General features: G+C 35.8%; 1 protein-coding gene across 1 annotated transcript in view; it reads right to left on the bottom strand.

Annotated features, from left to right (window-relative positions):
• Positions 1-1,519: 1,519 nt before the first annotated feature.
• UBL3 (ubiquitin like 3) overlaps positions 1,520-12,517 on the bottom strand; it is a 58,225-nt gene continuing 47,227 nt past the window's right edge. The window contains exons 2-5 of the mRNA XM_049823313.1: positions 12,124-12,232; positions 8,388-8,474; positions 3,692-3,769; positions 1,520-3,280 (exon numbers count right to left, since the gene is read on the bottom strand). Of these exons, the coding sequence (XP_049679270.1) occupies positions 3,228-3,280; positions 3,692-3,769; positions 8,388-8,474; positions 12,124-12,232 (327 nt within the window). The 3' untranslated portion in view covers positions 1,520-3,227. The remainder of the gene's footprint in view (positions 3,281-3,691; positions 3,770-8,387; positions 8,475-12,123; positions 12,233-12,517) is intronic.

The following is a 12,517-nucleotide window of genomic DNA, read 5'->3' as shown; positions in this document are numbered from 1 at the left end:
ACAGTCTCATTTTTACTATCATTTAAGAAAACAGAAGTTACAGAGTACTTTCATTGCTATCAGATACTATTCCTCATGTGTGTGAATATTAATTTATGATTGATAACCCACACAATGGAATGGGACATAGATGTGGTCCCTTCATGGTATTTCAGAATATGAAGGGCTTCAATTCATCTTCTCCTTCCCTTCCTTCATGCTATCTATTAACTCATCCATAGGGAAAAATATAATTTCTACCTAACAGTGAAAATCAAATGTCAAACTCTTCAACATATTATCAGACCATCCAACAGGCTGACCCTGCAACGACTTAGCTTTAATCTTTATGGGCTGCAAGTATCCTCCTGACTACAATAAACGTAGAAGAGAAGCACATGCGTGAACTTTAGCAAGGCTGAGGAGTCTGGGATTAAGAGCTACTGCTTTTGTTTTGGCAAGTATACAATCCATAATACAAAGCATCCATCGAAAAAAGCACAAATCTTTTAGCAATTCTCCCCCACAGTTCTCCACCCACCTCACACCAGAACAGAAATGCTTTGCAATGGGCAGAACTCCGACAATTTGCAGGAAAATTAAGGCAACAGTTCTACCCGCTTTCTGCAGAAGTTATTTTGGCAAGCTCACGCTTTAAATGCCAAGCAGCATTTAAGGATTTGCTTGGACATGTGAATATATGCATCTTATTCATCTCAACAAAAGAGAACTCCACATACTTTGCTATTCAAGCTCACCAAATATTTTAACTAGAAGCTGCTGGATTTTCATGTATTTATACTGTATTAAGTACCTAGCTACTTTTTCAAACCAAGATTACATTTCGAACATTCATTTTTCAAAACCAATGCATCTAAAAGACTTGCTGAACTAACAAAACATGTCCTGCCTCAGCCCATTCCTTCTTGTATTGTCATAGCCATTTCCCATCTGAGCCTGCGTTACTTCAGTGGTCAGCATTTTGGAAAAGAGAAGTTCATTTTATAGTTAAAGATGATAACATGCTCCTAGTAGCTTTCTCAAACTGATGTTTATCAAACTTCCTTTTTAAAAATAAGAAGGTTTGTGTCCCTATAGTTAGTTATTTAGCAACTACACTGCAGACTACACGGAAACCATCCTCCTGCAAGATTCGTTTAGGCAATGAGCACATAATAACGCTGTTATGTCAGTACCCAACACCCTAAGAGGTATGTGTATACTCTTCCCTATAAGTAAATGAAGACTACAAAGACTTACAGTATCAGCACATAACTTCTGTGAGGTACACCAGGGTGTGACATGGCTGTACATTTGCAATTGCAACTGTCCATGCTCGCGTTCTTCTCCAACAGGAAAAAAAAAACTCCAGGCCACTTCTTTTGACGTGAAAGGAAAACAAAACTGAAGTGATAAATCGCTTTAGCAGTTTTCAGCAGGTTTTGACCCCCCCTCCTTTTTAAAAAAAAAATAAATAAAATGGAGTCCATCCCTAGTTACATACCCAATTACAACCCTTAAAACACCACCAAAATGCACTACAATATTCTTTTATTTAGTTTACAGAAGAGTCTATCAGTACAGGTTGCAGAAAGAAAATGTTTAGTGCTATTTACAATTTGTTTTAAAACTCTGCTCTATACAAATTTAATTCTGATCAGTATGAACAATATTTTTGTAAATCTACTGCATATAAAGCATTTCATCAAAGCAGTAACAATGAATAAAATAACCTGATTACATTTGAATGATGCCAATCATTCGAAAAAACGATTACACAGAACATCTGTAAGAGTTGTGGACACTTAAGTACAGAACACAATGTCAACCTGTGACTCATTTTTTTTTTAAAGGCTAAAGCTATTATATGGAATATTGTTCTATTATACTACACGCCAATCTATATTTAACTTCTATAGTTATGTATTTTATAAGATTTTTATTAAATATATTCTACACATATTTGTAATTTCACCCAGGAAGAATTCCTCCCCAGTGAAAAAATATAAAATCTTTTATATTTTTTTTATTTTTATTTATTTTTATTTTTTACAGGTTTAGATGAAACTAGCTCATGCTTTAGTGCTGTGCAAATTTCTTTAGCATATCAACATTTAAATTATTGATATGAAATAAAAGAATGGCATCCTTTTTAATTATGTATGCCTTCAAAAATCAGCTTCTGATTTTAATACAATTGCAAGCACTAATACCAAATGCAGATTACGTAAAGAAACAAAACTAGTACTATGGCAGAGGTTTTTCTTTTTGCTTTTTAAACTTTAATAAGTTTGAAGTCTCTAATGAGTAAGCATGACACTGGACACTAAGGTACAGATGAGAAAATGACTGAAAAACACCAATTGCCAATATTCAAATACATAAAATTGATTAGTAAATGATGTTTTCTAATATTTATGCACAATAATAAAAGCCTATGAACTACAGGAAATTACCCCTCCCATATTAAGGCTAGGAAATGCACTCTCTGCACTGGTTTGTGCTGTCTGAATAAGCACTCAACTAACGTACGAGATCAGAGTGCACGCAGTAACGAAAAAATCAGTTTCATCAGCCCTCTACAGAGTGCTTTTAAATTACAGGCACATAGTTTTGTTTGTTTGTTTGTTGCAGTGAAAATATATATAGTTAGACTTGGTTTAGTTAGTATTCTGTGCCAGTTCGGCCACCAAGGTTGACTTAGGTAGAATTGACTTAACACTTCTTCCTTTGATTTGGCCATAAGTGAGATTTAATTATAGATATACTATTTTCCAGTGTTGCATTATACATTGTAGGTTATTACTAGGTGTCTCAAATATTGTTAGAGATTGTTGATGAGAAATATACTGTCAACCATATTTAGTGCAAATTGCATCTAGAAAGCTTGACTGGTTAGATCCGGTTAATGGAGATTTTTTGTGGTAGCAAAATGATTCCTGCTATGGAAAAGAACACATTAACTTTTCTGGAGATTGAATTCTTTCAAGAACTATGTACTGTAAGATTATTCAACAAACAAAAAGCAGGAATTTTAAAAAAATAAACAAACAATGAAACTGTTCATAGATCTTTCTCTTAAAAAAAAAAGACTAATGAGACAGTGTTCGTGTAATATTTCAGTTCCATGGATTTACAGACAGGCTCTTCCTACAGGTGTTTGAAGCAAGGTAGGGCCTCTTCTATTCCAGCAGCATGAAAGACAAAGACTATATTACATCACACTTAGCAGGTAAAGCTAACAGGGTTTACAGGATTACACAGCAATTGCTTTCTCCAGTTTTTTCACGGTTCCTTTGACCTGTGGAACAAAAACAAAGTTTTGCTTACATGCCATTTCTAAAGCAATTAGGTTGTTTTGTGTGTGAGTATGCTTGATAAAAGTATGTTTTTTATTATTTCTAGTAAAAAAATTATTTATTATTATACGCATGCACACGTAACTGAAAAATAAATCAGGAGTAGTTTTTGACAATAAAACTGAAAGCTTTTAAGGTTTGAGTAAATTTCTGCATTCTACAAAAATGCTAAACCAGAAAGTTAATTTCTTAGTTTTCTATAAACAACATGTACAAAAGCATTCCATTACTTGCTTCACAAAAGACCACAAGGACTTGACTTTTCTCTACTATGAAATACTCAAAAAGCCTGTAAGAGATCCGACTGCTTTGCCATGTACTTGAGTAGGAAATACCTCTAGCGCACAGCGTACCTTGAGAGTTTGGCTCTGGCAATGTCTCTCTAGCCACCAAATGCATCACTGTTGTTTTGCCAAAAGGAAGTTTTAATGCTGCAAAAGGCAAAAAGGAAATTTATCAATACAATACAGCAGTCGTCTTTCTTCAAAATATCCAACTGAAACTAACTATAATGGGATTAGCACCTGTTCAAAATTTATACTGTTTGGTTTGAACTGCTTACTAAATAGATTTATAAAGGGATTTCTGGCTAAAGTTTTATAGATCAGGGTCTTGGGACCCGATAAGAATCACTTAAAACACTGTGTTCTTAGAGACATGATATTCCTGTTAGGAAACTTGGCCTTCCTCTTTTGAGTAAAAGTAGAAGTGGGCATTCATGCCAAGACTCAGGTGCTAAGCACTCTTTACTGATACGGATGCAAAAAAGTGGCTAATTCAGACACTAAGTTCTTACTCCCAAGACATCAAAACACTGAGCCACTACTACAAAACAGTTTTTCCTAAAACGTACTTTGATCCATGATACAGGTTTTATGAAATACAAAATGTCTGCATCTTGCCTTTAATATTAATCTGTAACATCAGTTGCATGTGAAAAATATAAAATTTAGAACATTTTAAAACAGATAAGGTAGTTCTCACAATGCTGCCTTTGTGAGCTTTAGTAACACAAAATAACAAAATTGGAGCTTTCCACAATTTGTTCTGCTTGTTTCTGAAACCGAAATGATCATTTTCACAATCTAAGTATACCAACACAGTGCTGTATTTGTGGTTTTAGCACTGTAGTACAGTATTTATCAAAACTTCTAGTTTCCTTGAAACGAAAAGGTTCTCTGTTGCTCATGATATTTAGCAGATTCTCATTGCCAGATTCAATATTCTGAACTTTGACTTCTTCTAATTATTTGGGGGGGAGGGGGGGAATTATTTTTACAAGTTCTTTACATAACTTTAGTTCTGTTTCCTCTCTCCAACTCTTAAGATTAAGCACCTTCCTTGATTATTTTTCAGAGAAATCTAAGGTAAAGTTGCTCTAAGTTTTGTCCTCCCCCTTTATAGAGGAAAAAAGTTAGTGATAAATGTAACAATAATTTAACCCGAAATAAATAAGTCATTTGGACTTGAGTAGAATTTGTCCTCTCAAATTCAATTTACATCTTCTATTTTCACATACAATGCACCAAGGCATTTTAAGTGAATAAATTAATAATGAATGTCCAATAAACCTGAATGTAACTGAAGAGAAAAATGCCTCTATTTTAATCACTATAGCATAGATAAAAATTCAGTAATAAAAAAATAAACAAACAAACCTAATATTTTGTTACTACTTGTATTCAAATACAAGCCTACAGCTATAACATTGCTATTAAATCATGTTCATTGCCCAAGTATTTTCTGAAAAAAACGCAAGTTACAATTAAAACAGAGGTGTAAGCATACGGAGCTTACACAGCTCCACAAGCTTCTTTGAAGTAGCTGTACTTTGGGAAAAGCCATCTCTACAGAAAGTCAGATCTGAAAGTTGCTTAGTTTACTTGATGCACTGCCTGTGCCTGCAACTACAAGTTCTTGGTAGCTTGAAGTCTGACAAGGATGAAATATTTTGGGTACTTGATTCTGTGGTACAACTGAAAACTCTGCAAAGAGCGTATTAACAGTCCGTTAAACTCAATGGAAAAGGATTGTCTTCATGACAAACTCTTACAAAGCCATTACAGAAAGAGCAAAATATTACAGACTAATCACATTAGGGACATCTTTCATAAAATCAAGATACTTGAGGATACTTGATTAGTGAGCTGTGGAGATTAATTATTTACAGTAATCAAGTAAAAATATGCTAATATTTCCATTAACTAATTTCAGCTAGTAGTTTGCATAGTTCACACTAGTTCTTATTAGCAATTTCCAGCTTCTTGCTTGGACCACCACGACAGAATCTGAGCACCCTAACCTATGGTCAGTAATCCCTTCTCGCTCTTGTCTTCATTCTCTCAACCCTTTCTCTCACTTTAACTAAACTTATATTTAATACCTTTCCCATCTGCTTAATTCCACTTTTATTCCAGATTTTCTATTGGCAGAACTTACTTTTTGCCACCTCTTTCGCTATGTGTATGGCACAGGGTGGGTTGGCTTCCCTTCCCCCCTTCCCAATAAATAAGGAAGTAAAACATTGGTGGTCATACCATTATCTAACAAGAAATGGAGAACTGTCAGTTATGTATTACCTCCCTTATTAATATTATTTCAAATGCAAACTGCAGACCAAATATTTAGCTAAAGGATGAAATTTCCTGTTGGAAGCTGAACAACAGACTCTAACTTGCTAGCTAACTCCCCAACCCTTCACACAGGCAGGACACAACAAAACAGTGTGGCTCAAGCACCGCAGGCAAAAGCGGCATGGCAACCTTTATAGAGGGATCTATTTTTCTTTGCCACTTCCAATGCCATTAGCTCTACTGTTCTTGGAGTGGCAGTCCATTCAGAGAAGCTGGCAAAAGAGATGGTTCCTTTAATTTTTTTCACTCAAAAGGCAGTTTTTCCTATCAATTAGTCATTTTTTCAGGCTTCCTAGTTTATAGGAGTCTCGAATTCATAAGACGCTATGTCGACATGTGAGGTTACAACAAGAATGTTACAATGTCATTTTTAAATGTGAACAAAAATGGACTCCTGTTAAAAAAAGAAAACACCAAACTGATTCCTTGGAAACTTTTGTTTCACTAGTTGATAAAGTACTTTCAGTACACAGTAGGTCCAAATTCCAGTCAATGTTTCCTAATTACTTAAAGCAAATAAAACACTAAGTGCTATAACTCAGTTACAGACAGCTGCAGATAGAAAAGCTTAATGGAACCGTATTATAACAGCATAAGAAACTAAATATTGTATTTACCAAGAAATTCCCCCCCTCCTCCCTTAAGATAACTAGTTCGCTTAGGGTTACATCTAACGAACACCATAAACTGAAGCAACAGTCTTTTCAGGCTGCTTCATGAATTGCTGTTCCCCTTTCGGCTGTATAATCTTACTCTAGATAACTTCATTAGTACTGAAGTAGGCCAACGTTTTAGGGATTTTTTTTTTTTTCCTTAAAACAATACAGCAACAAAAAGATCTTTGAAAAACACTAATATACATATAAGATCCTTAGGGTAAAATCATGATGATTAAATTGCAATGCATGAATGATTAAGAATGAACTAAAATGCCCTAAATCCAAGTAAGTGTTCAAAATCCATAGACCTGAGTTAATGCAAGAGTCAACAGCATGCAGCTATTATTTTTCAGCTTAACTCGTTAACCATATTAAATAATATATTTATTATATAATTATATATTAATATATATTATATAATATATTTATTAACTATATTAAATAAATTAAATACTCAAAGTTGTTTTAGATTTTAACAAATTTCACTAAAGGGAACAAGCACTGGTGGTCAAGAGTAACACCTAGAGATGAATGGCAAAGAAAATCCCATTTAGCTATCCTTGCCCAGAAAATACAGGGTAAGATTAGCATCTCTGTAACTGCAGAGATGATCCAAGACTTAATGTTTGTCTTTCAACCCTACTCGAACTGCTACTAGCTGCACTCATTGGCACTTGGTAAACATACAAATTAAAGGGTGAATAAAAATTTCAGAGTTCTCCCAGCTGAATTGACCATGATCTTGTTTGTGTATATAGCAGCATTAAAAATTGATTTATATGGAGAGTAAATCTATTCTAAAAGTACATCACTAGCCAACATCAGTAATGGTAGAAAGCAAATCAATAGCTATATCATCCCAGTCACTTCTTCATAGAAAGACCACCATAAGCAGTCCAGAAATATTCTTTTCAGGTTCACCTAAACTTCAGAAACATTTCATTACTGATTTTGTATTATATTCTCCTCTCTGTATTGCACTCAATTACCAAATGCATGAACAATCTGAACATACAGAGAAAAATAGGAGTATTAATTTATTTTTAAACTGGCACAGAGAAGAGACTCTCATTTTGTTTAGTCATTGATATGGTTGATATGCACACACTGGCAACTTTTATCTACACAAGGAAAGATTATTGTTATAAATTTGTGTCGTATCTCTATCAAAGATACCCATCAAAATACATAATTCTAGTAAAAACTTGCCACAAGGGGGCATAGTTGAATTGCATTTCCTTAGCATATGACGTGAAGCCATTTACTTTTGTTTTCGCATAACTATGCAATTGTATCCCTGGGAGAGCACTGGACAGCAAGAATGCTTCCCCTCATTCTCATTCATAGGGTGTCTTCCTTCATTGCACTAAGATTCAAAGTATTGTTTAACCAATTGTCATAATCTTTATCAAGCATTTTAAAATGCTTAAGACATTTATGAAGAAATTTACCCTGCAAGTGCAGTGTAAGCCAGGTGGAACAAAGTATCCATTTAGAAAGACAACAAATAAAAGCAGTATTACTGTTCCTTTATGCAAGAAGAGACTTGACTTACCAGGTGGTACCTCCCAAAGTTTAACAACTAGTGGTAACAAGATGGAAAAAATACCCAATAAGATACAATGTCACTCTACGTAGAAGAAAAATAGTACATAGCAAGCCATACTGTGATCTTGAACAGTAAAGTAGTATTTACTGCACTGTAAATAAATATCCCCTTTGCCTGGCTGTAACACGGATGAAAATTATTTTCATACCTCCTAGTGTCACATTGCCATGAAGAAACCTCCCTTGATAAATAAGCCGCAAGATATTTGGACTGCTGACTTGTTCTTCTTCCCAATCTGAAGAGAAGAGAGAGAATTTTCACAGTTAAGTTGTAATAAAAACATCTTTTGTTATTTCTCTCACCTTTACCCAGGAAGAAAACTAAGAACAGGACTCTTTTGCATGGAATGCTAAAGAGAGAGCACTGAAGATACAGAAGGATAATTCAAGGCTAGCACCCCTGAAACCTATTCTTAAATTTACTATTTGACATTGGGCATTAAACACAGAATTTCATGCCTGCAAGCATAAATACTACTAACTTACTTCACAGATTGCATGAGATATTTAGCACATATAACAAGTCCCACACAAAATATTTCATAAATGCAAGTTGCCTCCTGAGGCTTAATATCCACTAACGGCTAAAACTGCCTTTATTTCCTCCCATTCAGAAGATTCTCAAGCCGTACCCCTCACCAGTTAATTGTCTAACTGGAGCTGTTCTCCAGCGATGCAAAGCGGCCACACACAGAGCGAAAGCACATGTGATGGGTCATTTGAAACGGGATTCTCAGATCACAGCCCTGAAAACGCTCCGCGGGCTGCTCAGCAGTGTTCGATGATGGCCAGATCCAACCAGTTAAATATCCAGAGGGGGCAGTGACCTGAGCAGCCCTGACCGGTCACTGCGGAGAGCCTGAACAGAGGGCTCGCGCAGAGCGCACGCCGACTGATCCAATTGAAAGAACTTCTCTAAGGACAGTCCGTGGATGTTTTTATGTGGCAAACAGCGATTCGGGAAAAGCAAGCACGCTTTTTCCTATAATGCATTTCCTATAATGCTTAAGCCGTCATAAATAATTTATAGGCTTAAATGATCTTTTCCTACTCTTTTACTGTTCCCTGTCACAATGTGAACAACAAATAAATATGCACTTTGCTTTCAGAACAAATATCGTAAAACCTTGAAATGCTGAATTTAAATGGGCTCTCTGGGAATACAGCGTTTTCTGTTTCTTAGCTGACCAGATATCTGGCAACAGCTGCTCACAAATGTTCTCTCTTTCTGCTTTTGTAGTGTTTATATACCAAAATGAATATTCAGCAAGGGATCACGACAAGCAACAGAAACCAACCTGTTCACTGGGAACATACAATTAACATATGGGCAGTAGCAACTGGCGCCACAAAAGGACAAGAACTGAAAAGGGGAGAAGGGGAAGCATTTAAAACAGAAGCCACGGCTGCGGAGAGTGCACGGAGAGGCATCTGGTGCGGAAAAGCAAGCAGGCAGAGAGGCGGGCAGCAGGAGCCATCGCAGCCCCAGAACGCGGCGGAGGCAGGGCTGGTATCAACAGCAGACACTGCAATATCCCCGGGTGCTGCCATGTGCCTAGTTTATAAGATTAGATCAAATTAGGCAACCAAAGCTATTTGAATTTCAAGTATTTCCACTCAGGGTCTGATTCAATTGTCTTGCAATTCAAGCACATGCCCTTTTTGCTCTGCTGTGAAGCAGGCTACATTAGGGATCTGAATTATCACACTGCTAGAGTAAATGATTTTTGGAAGACACCAGATTTTTTTTTTTTTTTATTATTATTCTTTTTAATCCATACAGTCTGAACTCCACTGTACTATGGCTGTAGAGAGAAGTTCAGCCAGTTTACAGTGCCACAATGACATAGAACAGCAACCAAAAGAAGACAGTATTTGCTCATTGTTAAACTGCCAATTTACTCATCCTTTTAAGTTTTGCTTCTTGGCTGGCAGTCTGAAACATCTCTTTCTGACATGACTTCAAATTTTAATTTCCACTGGTGACTAAATGAGCCAAAGATAAAATATTTACCTACTACTTTAAAAAAAAAAGTTCAGCAGATAATTGCTGTACAAGAAAAAAGTTAATATTATTTAGATGAAAATGGAGAGGAGGAAGAAAATAGGTAACCTACCTAGATTATATACTTTAATACAAATTTGGCATTTTCCACCCCAAGTCAAGAGATCTTTAATTAACAACTGTGTATTGCCAAAAGACAGGAGGAGAGGTTTGCCTTAATCCTGCCAGCATGTGACTGAAGGTATTTCATGACTTTTTTTCCCCACAAGATCATGACAAGTCAAAATGGTGGTGAAAACAATAATTTCCTATCATCTCTCTTTCAAGGAAACTTTAGTCCTCATCAAGATTTCTCAAGTCCTGTGGCAAAGAGCAGCTCTCAGTGTTAAAACAGCTACTGGGCTAGTATTTGTGAAAACGTATACACTACTCTGAAATAGATTTTTCCTCAGTCTTTTAAATTGACACTATTCTTCTTCGCACAGGCAATTAAATACTCATCAAGATTTAGAGCACTCTCTCAGGACAGCAGGCATTTAAACTGAGGCTTCCATGTCCAGTTCTACTTTTCTTGTTTTTTTAAAAAAAGAGACTTTAAAGTCTGGGTTTCTTCCCAAGTCTGAATTCAGAATCTGCGCTTTCAATCACTTCACAAGACTGGGAACATGAGACCACATGTTGAGGAATAATCTTGAGTAAGAAGAGAATAGTTCTGCCTTTACTAATTCAGATAAATGTATGCAAAAAACATTTGGTCACAACAACTATGTTGTAGGCACACATTAAAATGCGCACAGTAGCTACACAGTTGCTACATCAACCACATCTCTTAGTGTAAAAGTGTTTTACATCTGTACCTAAAACTTCGGAGGACTAAAATCCTCCTCCTTCATTACATATTTTACTAAATACATAATGCTGCATCCCAGCAAAACAAACAGCAAGCAAGTCCCCTGAAACCCTGTTCTTCCTGACCTCAAAGACCAGTTTAAGGCCTAAAATACAGATTATCAATGCTAAATCTTTGGCATGAACTATCATCCACCATACCTCCTTGACAAAGGCACCACAGAAACAGATAATGCAATGTTTTAGTTTGTATAAATAGTAGTCTTTTTTAACATCAAAACAGTAACCCAAATGAAGTCCTGTACCAAAAGAAGCATTTTCTTTCACCATATGTAATGCTATGTCTCTCTTCTGGCTATTTTCCCATGAAATCATAGTCGGGGAGAACAGAAGCACTTTGTTTTTGTGGAATTATTCACATATGTGAATACACATCTGAAGTTTTCAACCCCATTTTCTGAAGCTAGTATTCCTTCATAACACCAAATATATTCACACAACTAACCTCTGTTTCCCTCGGTCTTTTAATGTTTCTCAAAATGTTCTTTTATATTTGATTTTTTTCCTGGAAAAATATCATTATTACAGATCCTTTCCAAGATAAGGAAGAAGTAGTTCAGACTCAATTTCACTAATGCATTCCTGTGACATGCCATGTTTTACATTAGCTGTCCTCACATAAGAGGTTTTATATCTCCAACATTTCCTCACGCTTACTAGATCCTCTAACAGTATTGATCAAGAAAAGCGTCTAAAGATAGGGGGAAAGAAGTACTTCAGTTTGGGGAAGCAAATTTTAGAAATAAAGTGTGAAATAGTCCAGACATCTAAAAATCTGCCCAATCGAAGAAACAGGGAAAAAGAAGGCAAGACGACAATCGTATTTGTATATAAATCTATGCCCAGATACACAATAAACATCCTTAATTTGAACACTGAGAACGGAGGTTGTCTTATTGACACTTCAGTCTGAAAATACAGGGAAGCTTCTAGCTCACCAGTTAAAAAGCCAAAGCCACACAGCTACTCACCCATTGGCCAGTTGTCATACACATGTTTTGCAATATCTGCAGCAGAGTCATTCGGTGAGAATAGGAACTCTTTCGTTTTCCCGCTTACCAAGATGAGGCGTAAATTTATCTGTAAAAAAAAAAGCAGTATTAGGAAAGTATCCAGAGAAGACTTCAATTATTATTTTTTTAAAGTTACTAAAAAGGTGCCATTGGTTTTAGAAGAAAATGAATCCAAAGTGATTTGAGAAAACAGTTTAAGATGGTGTTAAAAATAGGGTCAGAGGTCTATAAAATTTTGTTTGTTTACACATAATCTAGGAAGATTAAATTCTAACAGCTGGCATTTTTTATGTTAAACACCAGAAGATTCTGACAGGTAGTGACTGAATCAACTGTGCCATTACAAAAAGCT

This window comes from Accipiter gentilis, chromosome 19 (assembly GCF_929443795.1).
Source record: "Accipiter gentilis chromosome 19, bAccGen1.1, whole genome shotgun sequence".
In the NCBI taxonomy this organism is placed as follows: Eukaryota; Metazoa; Chordata; class Aves; order Accipitriformes; family Accipitridae; genus Astur; species Astur gentilis.
This window is presented reverse-complemented; position numbering and strand designations above follow the sequence as displayed.